Below are 17,737 nucleotides of genomic sequence, written 5' to 3' on the forward strand. Positions count from 1 at the left end.
AATGTTTTATTTGGATCAGAGAATTAACCACAATTGATTCGTTGTTTCCGGGTACTGCGCGTCCTTCTTTCGTGGCTGCAAGGAACGGTGTTTATCCCTAAATCTGGTCTCAGACCAGTTTTTTCAACCTTTACCATCACATCAAGCTGATGCGTAAAACGGTGCCATAAAACTACACACTGATCCGCAGTCAGTACCTTTAGCACCATCTCTAATCTTCCATCGCTGGAGTGCGCTGTCCTCTGTACAGAGGGAATCGAGAGGACGTGTTGATGACGTGTGCAATATCCATTTTGTACATTATTCGCAGGTGTTGTCGATTCGGTCGGACTACTGGGTTATAAACACGTATTTTTTTTTACAGTTAGCCTTCCAAGGCTAAATAAGAAGGCATCCTGGAAGAAGCGGGTGAACCGAAGATCCCTACGCAGCATGGATTCTATGTAACTCCGGCAAAATGTAATGAGGAGATGACTCCGGGAGAGAAAGATCAACAGGGTACCAACCGTATTGTGTTGGTCAAGAAAATTATCATGAAAGATGGGCCCACGGTATGTGAATTAATCGTCTTTATTTCGGTAGCCTATTGCAGCCGGGAATGTAGCCTATAGTATTTGTGTAATGTAACAATGTAATCGATTTCACATAAACTGCAAACGATGGAGTATCAGCTGTGAGCGCGCCTGCGGTAGCGGCAGGGTATGACATAAGCGGACATTGTGTACTCGACATACCTTGTGAAAATGAAACGGCTCTGTCAGCCTAAAGTGCGACACATTCTTGCGCTAAAGCTATTACCAATCCGTTTTGAAATGTGGATCAATGTGTTATTAGATTATCGATAATGATAGATGGTTACGTTGGAACGCCTATTGGAAGGACGCGGCCGGTAATATCTCGGGGTAGCGCCTTAAGGCCTATAGCTGCGGAGGAGCTTATTGAAGCCTGTATAATATTGTTATGCCGCTGCCATTACATAACATCCCCCGGCTTCCCCCCAACGCAAGCTGTTTGCATGATAATTCCATAATCATGTATTCATAGACAGAATGCATTATCATGATAATGTATTGTTTTCAAATTAATATTTGGATAATTGTTGTTGTTGATGATGCTGGCTGTGCTCTAGCCAATAGCCAGCTGTCAGGGCCATGGAAGGTGTTACATTGGAAAGGAAGGATGACCTGGACCAAAAACACAATCACAGATGGCATAATAAAAAAAAGGAAAACATTACATTTTGTACTATCCAAATGTAGGATCTTAATTTAATAACTATTTTTGGTGAATTACCCTGCATAGCAGGAAATGCAAAAGTGTAGTGTATTTGAGGTTTAACAAGGCTTCTGTTATTAGTCTGAGCTATGCATCAAAGTGGATTGAGACATTAATTTTATATTAGTCGTTTTATTTGTAATTAACACAACTAAATGCTTAGGCCTGACTCTATTTTTCACAACATTGAAAAGCCAGCAGTGATTGAATCGCCATTAGGCCTGGCTACTGTATGTCTAATTCCACAGATTAGGCTTGGTGATCATGACGTGATTTCCACCTTGCATGACAGCGAGCTGAGATCACAACCACATCCCACTCTCCCCCAGTTCTCACTCATGCATACATATTACATATACACAGACAAACTCAGTGCACTCACTGTCAACACGAGGGATAGTAATAGAAGGCCCACCTTCAATCTCTACTGTCATTTAACGGCCATGTCCCAATCTTCCCAAGACTAAAGTCTGCATCACTGTGCTGTGAAGTAGCTAGGGGCCTGTGCTCCCCTATCTCTGCCTTCCTCAAATACCACTGACGGACTCCTTCAGAGGTCCCTACGTGGATGTCTTCAAATAGCAAAGAAAGTGACTGATTCACCTTGAAAGAGAAGTGGAGCAGTGGGATTTCTTTCTCTTATTGATTTAGATTCAGACTGATTTAATCTTGATAATCCCATTCAGACAGCATCATTAGACATTAGACTCAGTAAATGGTAGCCTTTTTGAAATGCTGTTGAAAAAATGATCACACTGTGAGAGCTGTTAATTTGGTGGATGTTTTAAAATTGGATCGAACACAGTCTAAAATGGCCACCTTTCTTTCCTCTGTGTTGCAGCCGGGCCATGGCATTGGCAGACCCAGTGTCTCCCATGCTGTCGTGGTCATCTTCCTGGAGTTCTTTGCCTGGGGTCTCCTCACCACTCCCATGCTGACAGTGAGTACCATCTCCAGCTGGCCTGTCTGTTTACAGATGTAGGATCTTAATTTGATCACCCTGAAGCAGGACATTTAAAACGTTTAGTGTATTTGAGGTTTAAATGGCTTCTGAAGTTTGTAAATTCCATTTAGAAATTAGACTTGACTTTCTCTTTATGAAAAATGTATCAACCTCTACAAAATGACCATTAATTATAATTCACATAATTCAAATGTTCTGTTGCTGCAGGATTATCTATCTTATCTATCTTACCTATTTTATTGTATCTATCTATTTTATCTATCTATGCAACATGTAAAGTGTTGGTCCCAAGTGTCATGAGCTGAAATAAAAGATCCCAGAAATGTTCCATATGCACAAAAAGCTTATTTCTCTCAAATGTTGTGCACAAATGTGTTTACGTCCCTGTTAGTGAGCATTTCTCCTTTGCCAAGATAATCCATCCACCTGACAGGTGTGGCATATCAAGAAACTGTTTAAACAGCATGATCATTACATAGGTGAACCTTTTGCTGGGGACAATAAAATGCCACTCTAAAATGTGCAGTTTTGTCACACAATACCACCTATGACTCAAGTTGAGGGAGTGTGCAATTGGCATGCTGACTGCAGGAATGTTCAACAGAGCAGTTGCCAGAGAATTTTAATGTTAATTTCTTTACCATAAGCCAGCTCCGTTATTGTAGAGAATTTGGCAGTACTTCCAACCGGCCTCACAACGGCAGACCACGTGTAACCACGCCAGCTCAGGACCTCCTCATACGGCTTCTTCACCAGTGGGATTGTCTAAGGGGGGTGCTGAGGAATATTTCCATCTGTAATAAAGCACTTTTGTGGGGGAAAACTAATTATGTTCGGCTGGGTCTGGCTCCCTAGAGGGTGGACCTATGCCCTCCAAAGCCTACCCATGGCTGCGCCCCTGCCCAGTTATGTGAAATCCATAGATTAGTGCCAAATGCATTTATTTCAATTGACTGATTTCCTTATATGAACTGTACCTCAGTAAAATCTTTGAAATTGTTACGTTTTATATTTTTGTTCAGTATATCTCTAGCACAGCTATCAACTCTCTCTCGCTCTCTTTCTCTCTCTCACTGCCAGTCTGTCTCTTATTTTCATCCCCATCTGTCTCTTCTAGTCTTCTCTCTGTAGGGTAGGTTTCTTGGCTTGTAAAACCGCTTGTTAAGCACACAGCTGTCTGTGTGTGTGACTATGGTTTCTTGGCAGTTGGCACCCTATCTGTGCAAGAGCCCCTTTTTAAAGATGTTTGTGGTTTCTCTGTGGTTTATTTTTGCAGGTTTTACATGAAACGTTTCCACAGCACACATTTCTGATGAATGGCCTTATTCAAGGTGTGAAGGTAAGATATCAGGCATAGAAATAACTTAAATACAAAAATGTTGTTTGGCAGACTACGAACAGTATATCTCCCAAATAATTAACCAATTATGTAATTTATTGATCACTGCTATGAGGACCCCCGTAGAGTTGCATCCCTGAGCGATTGAACAAAAGCATCACTCTATAATGTATTCTGGTACTCTATTAAAAAAGAAATTCTAGTATCTTATTATTTCATAACTAGTGGATGTTTAAGTTTAATGTAGGTTTATCATATGTCATTTCAGGAGAGCAAAGGGCAGCCATTTTCTTGCTGCTACTTGATTATAATTCAGCTCACTCTCATTTACACTAAAGATCAATGAGGCTTCTCATTACGGGTTCCCGGTAACATGACGTTCTTAACAGAGGCTCCTCCCCCTCTTCACCCTCCTCTGCCACAGGGTCTCCTGTCCTTCATGAGCGCCCCTCTGATTGGTGCCCTGTCAGATGTGTGGGGCAGGCGGTCCTTCCTATTGGTCACTGTGTTCTTCACCTGCGCCCCCATCCCACTCATGAGACTCAGTCCCTGGTAAGTCCTGCACCTCTCTTCTGACCAAGAAAAAACACTGCTGTGATTTGGTTCAGTATTCATTGTGTCTTTTGATTTGAATTAAACAATAAGTACATGTAAACAGGGAATCTTGTGTAGTGCTGTTGTAACAGTGCTGGTTTAGATGAAAATACCATATTATCCCACCTATGCACACACCACCATATAGCTGTCTGTTTTAACAATTTTAGTCAGCCTTTCAAATTGGTAAACATTTTGATGCCTGTCAATAGATCTTTAGCTTTAGAGTCTGTAGGAGTGTTTGTTGATCTTACTTGTCAAGTATGTGGTGTGGAATGCACTGCCTTGGATGTGACTGACATAATGTTTCCTCCCTCAGGTGGTACTTTGCAGCGATTTCCATGTCAGGGGCTTTCTCTGTCACCTTCTCTGTCATCTTTGCTTATGTCTCTGATGTCACTGAGGAGCATGAAAGAAGCACAGCATACGGACTGGTAAAGAGCTAGTTACATTTTTATTATGACTTCAGCAGGGATGGGAACTGATGGGAGTGGGGGCCACAAAACATCTGAACTCATCATGAGGGGCCGTAGTGGTTAATTGTTCTGCGTACCCACATCCATACCTACATATGCAGTCAGAGCCGGCCCTAGCCTTTTGAGGGCCATAAGCAACGTGTTTTTCTTTTTTTGGTGGGCCCCCACCTTGCGAGCAAAATATTTTAGCAGCTCCCCCTCTTGAAAGCGGGGCGTAGATAAAATGTTAGTTTTAAAACAAGTTTGCTGCAATTCTACACATTTTGCTATGGGGCGGAGAGAAGATTGAGCAATTTTATAACTCATTTCATGCAATTCTACGCATTTTGCAATAGTGTGGATAGAAATGTTTGCGGTTTTGAATGTGATATCTGTGTGTGTGACTAACAAAATCAATGGGGCCCCACAGGCTGGTAATTCTTAATAACTTACCAATCAACAAAATATTTAGCTGACATGGGCTAATTGAGTGACTGTCAGTGACTGACATAACAAGAGAAAAACTGCTGATGCACAACCACATAGTGAAATTCTACCTGGTCTATTCTACTATTCTAACTCTCAACAGTAAGTTGGGCCGCCAGTTGCCCATCCCTGATGTACAGTGTTTTCCTCAGTTGATTGGGGTAGAGGGTAGTGGATAATTCTATCTGGTCATCTTTCCAATTCTATTTGACAGTTATGTGGGTGAAGATCAAGTTATGTACTTCTATATGGGTTATGCAATGTGTTCTGTTGTGTTGATTAGATGTTGGTTGTGTCATGTTTTTACAATCCTTCACACAGTGATTTCAGATCTCATGCAGTCCCTTGAGGTCACAGCATGCAGTGTGTCGTATCCCATTGAATTCTCCCATCCTTTTCACTTTGTATTTTGAGCCCTGGCGTTGAATGAAGAATAGCATTCATTAACATGAATTACGTTTCCTTTGTATAGCTTAACCACTTGTGAAATGCGAAAAATAGCTGCATACATTGGGTCATTGACAGCTATTGGCTCCAATACCATTAAAAAATAATAACGTTAAATACACTACAGGACTTAATGGAAAACTGTGACAATTGTTGCTGAGTGGACTATCGTGATTAAATATAAATGGACCTAAAAAAAGACTAGTTTAAAACACACCTTGTCCTCTGTGTGTTTTCCTCTAGGTGTCGGCTACGTTTGCAGCCAGCCTGGTGACAAGTCCGGCCATCGGGGCGTACCTGTCCGCGTGTTACGGTGACAACCTGGTGGTGTTGGTGGCTACGTTGGTGGCTCTGGCAGACATCTGCTTCATCCTGCTGGCCGTGCCTGAGTCCCTACCAGAGAAGATGAGACTCAACACCTGGGGAGCACCTATCACCTGGGAGCAGGCAGACCCCTTCCAGGTGAGTGCTACAGTATGCTATACCATGCTATGAGTCAATGAGATCTGGCTGGGATATACTATACGTACAGACACGTTAGTAGGCTACCTAGCTTCATCAGTGTCTGTGGCCATTTTGAAAAGCCTTTGGTGTCTATGTTAGTTTAAAGCCTTTGGTGTCTCTGTTAGTTTAAAGCCTTTGGTGTCTCTTTTAGTTTAAAGCCTTTGGTGTCTCTCTTGTTTGCAGTCAATGAGGAAAGTGGGAAAGGACCCCACAGTTCTTCTCATCTGTATAACCGTGTTCCTGTCCTACCTACCTGAGGCTGGTCAATACTCCAGCTTCTTCCTATATCTTAGACAGGTAAATATCCAACTTGTTCCTAGGGTCGGGCTGTATCCAGATTTTCAAATCCTCATACCGTTCTTCTCTCACACCAGGATTTACAGTATTACTGGCTTAGTACAAAAGGGGGCTCCAAAAAACCGTTAAAAAACCATTGTGCGTCTATTACCAGAATGCTAACAAAATTAGCACAAGTAATAGAGGATTTCCATGGAGGCTGCTAGCTAAATATGCTAACGAGTGCAAATGTAAATAAACTAATTGCAAAACATTAGGAAATCCAGCTCATAAAGTTATACATACAGGTAGGAGCATACATATATAGGTAGGTGCATTGCACTTCTGTTGTCATCTGATGACAATGAAGCTATTTTCTGCCGAATATGTTGCACTAATGTATTTTCGGTGAAGGAAAACAATAGTTACACGTCCCTGATCACTCTTGAAGCAAAAAAACACTGACTTTCAATATAAAACGTGATCCCTGTCAATACACAGCTGGACTCATCTGCTCGTGCTTTCTCCCGTTGTGCCATTTACAAACAAACACGGGACTGGCTCAACTGTGCTGGGGAACCATGGTAAACTTCATAATGTAAAATAATGTGACAGGTGAAATGAAGAACAGAATCTGCTTTATCTCCTAACAAATTGCACCAGTTGACTACAGGTATTTACTTAAAGTAGCTACAAAAAAAAAAGAAAAAGATTGTGGTAAATAGTTTTGACAGCCACAGGATGGTTTTTCAATACTATTTCCAAATGACCTGGTATATATGGTATACTGCCAAAGCCTAGTTGTTCCTCTACCTTAGACAATTAAACACCTGCTCTTCATTTACCCGAGACTGATAAAAACTTCCCTTTCATTTATCATGAGATTTTGGTATTATTATACCCAGCTACGAGTACCCAGCCCCATGTAGACTATCTGTGTGAGTGAGATCTAGCAAACTAACCTCAATATTGTGTGCAGATTGCTAATGAAAACATCCACATAAAATTCAACACATCAAATCATCTCAACAAGAGATGAAGAACAGTTGAGTTATTTCTGTACAAGGTGTCGTTTACCACAGGTTCAGTTCCTTATAGCTGGGTGACTGTAATCATAGAGATTTCGTTCTTTCGCCGTTCCTTTCTCTTCTACTTGAACAGCTCACTCTCCGTTGAGCACAGTCAAGTGCTTGTCATTTAACATAGTGGCATTAATTTGCTTTGGAGTAAAGAGGGAGACTAATGCTGTTTTATGGCTTTCTCCCTCTGTCTATGGCTCTCTCTCTTTCTGTCTTTCTCCCTTTCTCTCTCTGTCTCGCTCTCCATTTATTTTTATTTCTCAATCTCTCTCTCTCAGGTCATTAACTTTTCATCGGCAACAATCGCAGTGTTCATCGGGGTGGTTGGGATCCTCTCCATCATAGCCCAGGTATGTATCTGGCGCAATACTCCTCCATTTAACTGTCTGTGGGAGACTGCAATGTGTTACTGAACAATCAGTTCTAATCAAGTCTTAGGTTAACAACATGTGTCAGTTCAAATGAGTTATTGTCCTTTGGAATTGAATCAAGTTCCACGTTTAGATGTAAAGAATGCTGACATTTTTTTATTTTCATTATTTAACTAGGCAAGTCAGTTAAGAACAAATTCTTATTTTCAATGACGGCCTAGGAACAGTGGGTTAACTGCCTTGTTCAGGGGCAGAACGACATATTTTTACCTTGTCAGCTCGGGGATTCGATCTTGCAACCTTTCGGTTATTAGTCCGACGCATGCCCGCTCTAAAAAGGCATTATAATGTAATGTAGCAAATTGTGTAATTCCTATGAATACAATATTTATTGAGTGTGCCTACAATAAATATTAAATAAATTAGCACTTTGTAAAGAACTTTGATGACTTCTGATGTAAATTGGGCTTTATAAAAAGATTTGATATTTTTTTTAATGTATTAATTGTTTGCCTCTTGTTGCAGACACTTATTCTGACAGTCTTGATGAGAACTATTGGAAACAAGAACACGGTCCTTCTGGGCCTGGGCTTCCAGATTCTACAGCTGGCCTGGTACGGCTTCGGGTCAGAACCATGGTGGGTCACCTTCAACTCTGTCTGCTGTACTGTGGTTACCTGAGTATTATCAACAGGGCTGGCCTGTACTGTGGCTACCTGAGTAGTATCAACAGGGCTGGCCTGTACTGTGGCTACCTGAGTAATATCAACAGGGCTGGCCTGTAGTGTGGTTACCTGAGTAGTATCAACAGGGCTGGCCTGTGTTGACAGTTAAGTACAGTTAGACAACAGTTAGAACTCACACTTTTTTTTTTTTTTTTTTATAAATACAGAATATTACAAGTCCTTGACTGTCCACTTTATTGTTAAAAAAACCCTTAATGCAATTATCTCTCTCTTGTTCAAATGAAAAACGATCACACAAAAAAAAGAAGCAAAAGCGAAGGGGAATCGTGATCAGTTTTGTCAGAGGTCACTGAGCGTGCTCAGAAGGGCTGGTCCTGAGGGTGTGGTTACTAGTTCCTATAGCTAAGTGATGTCTCATACTGTATGTGTCTATAGCTAACCACTGTCTCCTCTCTGTGTAGGATGATGTGGGCTGCAGGTGCAGTAGCAGCCATGTCTAGTATCACCTTTCCTGCAGTGAGCGCCCTGGTGTCTCGCTGTGCAGACCCAGATAAGCAAGGTAAGACATTCCCTTTATTTCTCTTTTCTGTATGTACTTCATCCGTTTGTCCTGCTCTAAAATATTCCCCTTTTTCCCTTCATGTAACCTGTCCGTTTGTCCTGCTCTAAAATATTCCCCTTTTCCCCTTCATGTAACCTGTCTGTTTGTCCTGCTCTCTTCGGTACCACCTTTCTTCCTTTGCCCCCTCCTTTGTCATTTTGAAAGTGAATCAATATGAAAAATATGTTTACTGACATTTTCTATTAAGACACACCACAGTATATAAAGGCATGGATGTTTTTAACTTTGACTATTTATTTCATAGCAGACGTATAGCAGAAATTTAAGGCACCCGAGTGGCGCAGCAGTCTAAGGCACTGCATCGCAGTGCTAGTGGCGTCACTAAAGACCCTGGTTCTATCCCGGGCTGTATTACAACTGGGCTGTGATCGGGAGTCCCATAATAGGACGGTGCACATTTGGCCCATCGTTGTCCGGTTTAGGGGAGGGGTATGCTGTTATTGTAAAATAAGAATTTGTTCTTAACTGTCTTGCCTAGTTAAATAAAAATATCCTGTGGTTATCATTTATAGGCCTTGATCAGAAACAAAGTCTCATGGATGTATCCTCTGTGATGTCATGTTGTTCTGCCCAGGGACCACAGGTACTCATGGTCCCTGACAAATAAATGTATAACCTGTCTCTCCTCAGGTCTGGTTCAGGGGATGATCACTGGTATCCGAGGCCTGTGTAACGGTCTGGGCCCGGCGCTGTACGGACTTATCTTCTTCATGTTTAACGTAGAGCTGAACACAATCGATCCCATCCAAGGAGAGTACCCCATCGACCCTTTACCTATTAACCCCCCGACTGAGGTAAATTCATCACGATCACCAATAACATCTTCATTGTGGCTCTAGTATAGGCAGACTTTATATAGCTGTATACATTTCTGTCTCATCTAGCTTTAAAACATGTTTCTTCCTAAGTAGGCACTTGCAATCTTCCCGTTGCCATATTCCTTTATCTTTCTGTTTCTTTATTCAGAGATGGGTTATATTCTTTGTGTTGTATGAATGTCAAATGAAGTTCTGTATCTATAATAGCGTGTCTCTCTCCATACAGAAATCCTTGATCCCCGGCCCTCCCTTCCTGCTGGGCTCATGCACGGTGGTGGTGGCCTTCCTGGTAGCCTTGTTTCTCCCTGAGAACACCGAACCTCCTGTGGTGACCTGCGCTGACGCCAAGGATACCTCCATGCTAGCCGGCGTCCACATCAACACCCCGTTACCGGGCAGTGACGAGGACACGCCAGCGCCGACCAGCGACGAGGACTTTGAGCCCCTCCTGCAGGACAGTGTTGTGTGACTGAGGGAGGGCAGCAGGTGGCTCCTGCAGAACAGCATCGTGTGACTGAGGGAGGATGGAGGGCAGCAGGTGGCTTTGGTATTATTACACCCAGCTACGGGTACCACGCCCCCCATGTAGCCTACGTATCCCCAACGGAGGAGAGGGAGAGAGGCCTAGCTAACAAACCTCAATATTGTGTGCAACTCTGCACTGCACAACCAACCAGTCCCCGCCCCTGTCCCATAGGAACTAGTATTTACATTTTTTTTTTAGGAGGATTGGATTTGATGTTTATGATGTTGTGATCTTACAGGGGATGTTTTTTTGGTTTTCACCTCTAGGACTCTTAAGTTTTAATTCTGAAGGGAGTGATAGTGAAGATGGCGGACCCAGCGTGCAAAACTGGTTACTGGTTGGTATCTGGTGCCATTTCAACCAGATTTGCCCGCTGGGGAGATTGAGTTGTTCAGTAGAGGTAGAAGGGAAAGAGCTTGCTGTGCCCGGCATTTAATTGCTTTAACGCATCTTCAAGCTCAGAATTTACTGTAGTCCACACCTAATGGTACCTCAATACAAGGAGGCTTGAACCGAATCTGTGAAATGCAAGGAGATATGTGCCAGTAGTCAGTCAACAACACTTAAAATATTTACTTAGAAGACTTGTTCACTACGAGCAGCCATAAGATTACGACATTATAAAATGGATGAGATATATACTGTAAGTCCGATATTTCATGGGAGCTTCTGTTCACAAGCCTTACAACAACTCATATCATTCAGAGAGCAGTTATCATATCATTGTCTTATAACTGGTGGGGAAACATGGGAGATTAGGATGATAGGATATTTGACATAGGAAGATTAGATCTTGGTGTAATTTTTACTCCCAAGATCTCAACTTCTCACTTTATTGTGCAGAGTTTTGGTACTTGAACCACTGGTCCTAGAGTAACTGCTAAAAGTGTTCCTGTATAGTGAGAACATGGAACTATTTAAGATATTCACTGGATGTGGCCTCCTGTCAGTAGGAGGCAGTGCTGAGGTGTGGATGATGCCATTAGGTTATGGTTGTCATGGTTTTATGCAGTGCTCTGCAGTTTCTGTTCAGTCTGTGAAATCTTGATTGCTACTGTACTAAAAAGGGTTTTTATCTTAAAATATATGATGTATTTTATTTATATTATCCATACTGTAAAAATGATATTGCTAACGTTCTGCAACATATTGACAGGAATGTCTAGGCTACTCTGGTAGTAATAATAATGTATTTAACTTAGAGGAACACGTTTTTACTGGTTTTCTTTTTGTAATTTTTGGGATAATTTTTTTAAATCTTTTTTTTAAAGTATAACCTTACCCTGGAATATATGATGGGAGTGGATATTTTTTTTTTTTTTTGGGGAGGGTTAGGGTTAGCCCATAGTTTTTTTTCTTTCACTAAATATGTCCCAGTGTTGCAAGCTACCTCAGCTTTAAAAATTACTTATTTTGAATTTGATTTTATTCTGATTTTAACGCAAAACCATCGTTAGCTCAAATAGTTTTCACCCCTCAAGAGTCAAACTTCACTAACCCGGGGTTTATAAAATATAAATTAAGAGAAAGCAATTTGACCTGATCAAATCCATTAGGGGCACATTTTTATTGTACATAATGATTATTTTCTGTGAGGTTGTCACAATGTGTAAATGTTCATATTTTATATGTACATACTGTATTGAATTAAAGGTATTAGCCTGTATACCTACAGGTTAGGCTTTTAAAACTAATATTTAACCCCAATGAACAACAACGCCAAGTTGTTTTCCCTAATGTGAATGAGGAAGTAGTTTGTCTAGACCTACCTAGAGCTGTATGTAAAGGCACTCAATACCTGTGTCAAGTTGAGTATGTACTGAAGGAGATTCCTGTTTGTATGCATAATGCATGAATAGTGACTAGCTGTCCATGGATCTTTTTAAGAGTATAGTATTAGAAAGCTCACAAAATGTGTTGTACCTGAATGTGAACTTTTAAAAGTATTTATATTCCCCAAAACGTGGCTATGGGGACAGAAAGACACAGCTACACATGTCTTCCTGTCTGCCTCTGAAATGAAACGATAAACAATATATTAGGTATACAGTTGATTGGTTATTGGTTGTGCTCAGACAGAGATTGTGGGTGCTTCTGCTTTCCCCTGATGGTTTGCCAGTCATTTCCTTGTTCTCTAAGGTACATGTACACAGGTTCCTATCAGCGAGGGAAATTATTGAAGTGAGCAGGAGAAGGTAAAGCTTCCTATCTGTCACCTCCAACCCCAATCCTGTTGTGAAGTATTTTGACCAAGAATCCATAAATTGATGTCAGAAGGTCAACAGCTACTTTCAGTCAGTGACTGTTGTTGAATTTCCTCCAGTGTTATATCGTACCCACCTGTAAGAGTAAAAAGGCATTATTAGTATTATGAATTCTATGATGAAGACTATTGTATATGTTATGGAGAAGTATATCAGAATGGTTACAATACATATCTCTAGGACTGCTATATTTTGGGAACACGTTTAGAACTTCATTGCCCACAAATCTGAAATGCACCCAATGAAGTATTTTTCTTATTTTGTGTAACATGATGATTTTGTTATCATAGTTACACATCATCTTCATAGTTTTGTTTGTATGATGATGATTTATAACTGAGACAACACATTCCACCATGTGCTCTTTATGTCTGTATCTACACCCAGCATCTTTGAGAGGATTATTATACAAACGTGCCTAACAAGTGAACATGTTCATTTCTGAAGATAAGACAAATTACTATAGCTTTGTCTCAAACTGGCACCCCATTCCCTTATTAGTGCACTCCTTTTGACCAGGACCCGTTGACCAGGGCCTGTTGACCAGGGCCCCATCGGGTTCTGGTCAAAAATATTGCACTATATAGAGAATAGGGTGCCATTTGGGAGGTGGACTAACAGTGTACATGAAGTGGAAGTTATTGCTCATGATAACCCAAACAAATGAAATATACACGGGCTATGTATATATATACCTCTTAAGTCTTGTCTTGGGAAAAAAAAGAGAAAAACTGAATTGTAATAATAAAACAACATGACCGAAGTCAAGTAATGTAACCTATTTTAATGGTATTCATATTTTGATCACATGGTGGCGGTGTTGTGCTGTGTACTTTCCCAATAGAAATCAAGATGGAAGATTTTAGCTGTGAATGGGCAGGCTGGCGTTTATTCGGATGAGTCTGGTCCAGGAGGCAGAGCTGAGCTATTTTGCGCTAGATGAGCCAGCTGCAAAGTCAAAATTGTCTATATTGTAAAAATGTATGAAAACAAACATTTTGCTTTTGTCTTAAATTAAAACCAAAAAGCTTAAATACGGTTAGGGTTAGCATTAGGGTGGTGGGAAAATTGCTCAATTGTCATACTTGAGTAAAATTAAAGATACCTTAATAGGAAATTACTCAAGTAAAAGTGAAAGTCACCCAGTAAAATACTACTTGAGTAAAAGTAAAATATACTTAAGTATCAAAAGTATAAATCATTTCAAATTCCTTATTTTAAGCAAACCAGACGGCACCATTTTCTTCTTAAAAAAATAAATACAGAAATAAATCATTACGGCTAGCCAGGGTCACGCTCCAACACTCAGACATAATTTACAAATGAAGCATGTGTTTCGTGAGTCAAGCAGATCAGAGGTAGTAGCGATGACCAGGGATGTTCTCTTGATAAGTTTGTGTGAATTAGACCATTTTCCTGTCCTGCTAAGCATTCAAAATGTAGAGTACATTTGGGAGTCAGGGAAAATGTATGGACTAATAAGGACATTTCCTTTAGGAATGTAGTGAAGTAAAATTTTGTCAAATATAAAAAAGTAAAGTACAAAAAATGAATATAAAATATAAAAATAGTTGAATGTACTACTTAAGTAATTTACACCACTGGTGACAGCTTTCTCTCTCTCTCTCTCTCTCTCTCTCTCTCTTCACGTGTTTCCATGGTGACCGCAGGTCATATAAGGCAGCAACAGACTCTTAGCAGCTGGAAACACCCTACAGACACTTTTTCTGTCATCACTTTTTCTCTTCACAATAAATCTTGAATGTTTTTATCACAATTCTTAATGCATCCTTATGGAATGTAAGAGTTAAATGCAAACACTGTAAATTAAAATGTATTTTCTGAAGGATTATAGTTAAGAAATTCTGTATTCGACCGGCAGAATAAAAACTGAAGTTTAAGCATAGGGTTTATGGTTAGGTTTAAGAACAAGGGTCAGATTAAGTTTAAGGCAAAGGCATAAACGTTAACACCTGCCGCCATTCACTTTCTGCCGGTTAAATATACAATACCTCTAGTTAATACATCCAAACTTAGCATTGAACCACAACTGAATCCCTATAGGTATATGTTATCAACAATGCAGATCGATCTTCAGTGCTATGCTCTTAGAAAAAGGGTTCCATAAAGGTTCCTCGGCTGTCCACATAGGAGAACCATTTTTGGGTTCCATGTAAAGTCAGCAAAAAAAGAAACGCCCTCTCACTGTCAACTGCGTTTATTATCAGCAAACTTAACGTGTTAATATTTGTATGAACATACGATTCAACAACTGAGACATAAACTGAACAAGGTCCACAGACATGTGACTAACAGAAATTGAATAATGTGTCCCTGAACAAAGGGGGGGTCAAAATCTAAAGTAACAGTCAGTATCTGGTGTGGCTACCAGCTGCATTAAGTACTGCACTGCATCTCCCCCTCATGAACTGCACCAGAATTGCCAGTTCTTGCTGTGAGATGTTACCCCACTCTTCAACCAAGGCACCTGCAAGTTCCCTGACATTTCTGGGGGGAATGGCCCTAGCCCTCACCCTCCGATCCAACAGGTCCCAGACGTGCTCAATGGAATTGAGATCCGGGCTCTTCGGTGGCCATGGCAGAACACTGACATTCCTGTCTTGCAGGAAATCACATAGAACGAGCAGTATGGCTGGTGGCATTGTCATGCTGGAGGGTCATGTCAGGATGAGCCTGCAGGAAGGGTACCACATGAGGGAGGAGGATGTCTTCCCTGTAACGCACAGTGTTGAGATTGCCTGCAATTACAACAAGCTCAGTCCGATGATGCTGTGACACACCGCCCCAGACCATGACGGACCCTCCACCTCCAAATCGATCCCGCTCCAGAGTACAGGCCTTGGTGTAACGCTCATTCCTTCGACGATAGACTCGAATCCAACCATCACCCCTGGTGAGACAAAACCGCGACTCATCAGTGAAGAGCACTTTTTGCCAGTCCTGTCTGGTACAGCGACGGTCGGTTTGTGCCCATAGGCGACGTTGTTGCTGGTGATGTCTGGTGAGGACCTGCCTTACAACAGGCCTACAAGCCCTCAGTCCAGCCTCACTCCGCCTATTGTGGACAGTCTGAGCACTGATGGAGGGATTGTGCGTTCCTGGTGTACTCGGGCAGTTGTTGTTGCCATCCTGTACCTGTCCCGCAGGTGTGATGTTCGGATGTACCGTTCCTGTGCAGGTGTTGTTACACGTGGTCTGCCACTGCGAGGATGATCAGCTGTCCATCCTGTCTCCCTGTAGCGCTGTCTTAGGTGTCTCACAGTACGGACATTGCCATTTATTGCCCTGGCCACATCTGCAGTACTCATGCCTCTTTGCAGCATGCCTAACGCAGTTGAGATACTGCGATACTGATACTGACTGTTACTTTTGATTTTGACCCCCCCTTTGTTCAGGGACACATTATTCAATTTCGCAGTTGAGCAGGGACCCTGGGCATCTTTCTTTTGGTGTTTTTCAGAGTCAGTAGAAAGGCCTCTTTAGTGTCCTAAGTTTTCATAACTGTGACCTTAATTGCCTACCGTCTGTAAGCTGTTAGTGTCTTAACGACCGTTCCACAGGTGCATGTTTATTAATTGTTTATGGTTCCTTGAACAAGCATGGGAAACAGTGTTTAAACCCTTTACAATGAAGATCTGTGAAGTTATTTGGATTTTTACGAATTATCTTTGAAAGACAGGGTTCTTAAAAAGGGACATTTCTTTTTTTGCTGAGTTTAGAACCCTCTGTGTAAAGGGTTCTACCTGGTACCAAAAGGGGTTCTTCAAAGGGTTCTCCTATAGGGACAGCCGAAGAACCCTTAAGTTCTAGATAGCATCTTTTTTTCTAAGAGTGTACGGATTGAATCGAGCCCAAAGTTCCTATGTTCTTTCCAAGTGGAAGTCTTAAATCCTCAAGTGTGTCCCAAATGGCAGCCTATTCCCCATAGGGCTCTGGTTAAAGGTAGTGCAATATACAGTATACTAGGGAATAGGGTGCCATTTGGGACAAAGTTTCAGACTCTTCATAATCTCCTTATTAATCAGTATCACTAATGGCATTTGTAGTAAAAATCCCCCTTAAACACCATGCCTTTCATAAGTTTCTTATACGTCCCTGGTAGGATGCCCGGAGCCAAGAGCGGAGGCCTGCATCACACCTCTGTAGGAACTGAGGAGCACAGGCAGAGGGTAGTAATACCTCAATAATACATTGCTGTCTCTGCCTGGCCTGTTCCCCTCTCTCCACTGGGATTCTCTGCCTCTAACCCTATTACAGGGGCTGAGTCACTGGCTTACTGGTGCTCTTCCATGCCGTCCCTAGGAGGGGTGCGTCACTTGAGTGGGTTGAGTCACTGACGTGATCTTCCTGTCTGAGTTGGCGCCCCCCCTTGGGGTTGTGCCGTGGCGGAGATCTTTGTGGGCTATACTCGGCCTTGTCTCAGGATGGTAAGTTGGTGGTTGAAGGTATCCCTTTAGTGGTGTGGGCGCTGTGCTTTGGCAAAGTGGGTGGGGTTATATCCTGCCTGTTTGGCCCTGTCCGGGGGTATCATCGGATGGGGCCACAGTGTCTCCTGACCCCTCCTGTCTCAGCCTCCAGTATTTATGCTGCAGTAGTTTATGTGTCGGGGGGCTAGGGTCAGTCTGTTATATCTGGAGTACTTCTCCTGTCTTATCCGGTGTCCTGTGTGAATTTAAGTATGCTCTCTCTAATTCTCTCTTTCTCTCTTTCTTTCTTTCTCTCTCTCGGAGGACCTGAGCCCTAGGACCATGCCTCAGGACTACCCGGCATGATGACTCCTTGCTGTCACCAGTCCACCTGGCCGTGCTGCTGCTCCAGTTTCAACTGTTCTGCCTGCGGCTATGGAACCCTGACCTGTTCACCGGACGTGCTACCTGTCCCAGACCTGCTGTTTTCAACTCTCTAGAGACAGCAGGAGCGGTAGAGATACTCTCAATGATCGGCTATGAAAAGCCAACTGACATTTACTCCTGAGGTGCTGACTTGTTGCACCCTCGACAACTACTGTGA

The 17,737-nt window shown here is 42.0% G+C and overlaps 1 protein-coding gene across 1 annotated transcript; it reads left to right on the forward strand.

The window, feature by feature from the left end:
* The first annotated feature begins 301 nt into the window (after positions 1 to 301).
* On the forward strand, positions 302 to 13,475 carry LOC120044931 (hippocampus abundant transcript 1 protein-like). Its single transcript, XM_038989677.1, has 12 exons — positions 302 to 551; positions 2,117 to 2,215; positions 3,516 to 3,578; positions 4,003 to 4,130; positions 4,492 to 4,606; positions 5,804 to 6,022; positions 6,248 to 6,361; positions 7,698 to 7,769; positions 8,316 to 8,428; positions 8,938 to 9,035; positions 9,729 to 9,892; positions 10,143 to 13,475. Exons 1-12 carry the CDS (start codon positions 471 to 473, stop codon positions 10,383 to 10,385), a joined length of 1,509 nt encoding a protein of 502 aa, XP_038845605.1. The 5' UTR covers positions 302 to 470; the 3' UTR covers positions 10,386 to 13,475.
* Positions 13,476 to 17,737: the final 4,262 nt, after the last annotated feature.

The sequence above is a fragment of the Salvelinus namaycush genome, chromosome 3 (genome assembly GCF_016432855.1).
Source record: "Salvelinus namaycush isolate Seneca chromosome 3, SaNama_1.0, whole genome shotgun sequence".
NCBI classification, from domain to species: domain Eukaryota; kingdom Metazoa; phylum Chordata; class Actinopteri; order Salmoniformes; family Salmonidae; genus Salvelinus; species Salvelinus namaycush.

What these genes read in the sequence shown, in the direction of transcription:
- LOC120044931 (XM_038989677.1), top strand. Translation starts at nt 471, where the DNA reads ATGACTCCGGGAGAGAAAGATCAACAGGGTACCAACCGTATTGTGTTG. An exon ending in GCCTTATTCAAGGTGTGAAG is followed by an intron (nt 3,579 to 4,002) that starts GTAAGATATCAG and finishes CCTCTGCCACAG; the next exon opens with GGTCTCCTGTCCTTCATGAG. An exon ending in TGCAGACCCAGATAAGCAAG is followed by an intron (nt 9,036 to 9,728) that starts GTAAGACATTCC and finishes GTCTCTCCTCAG; the next exon opens with GTCTGGTTCAGGGGATGATC.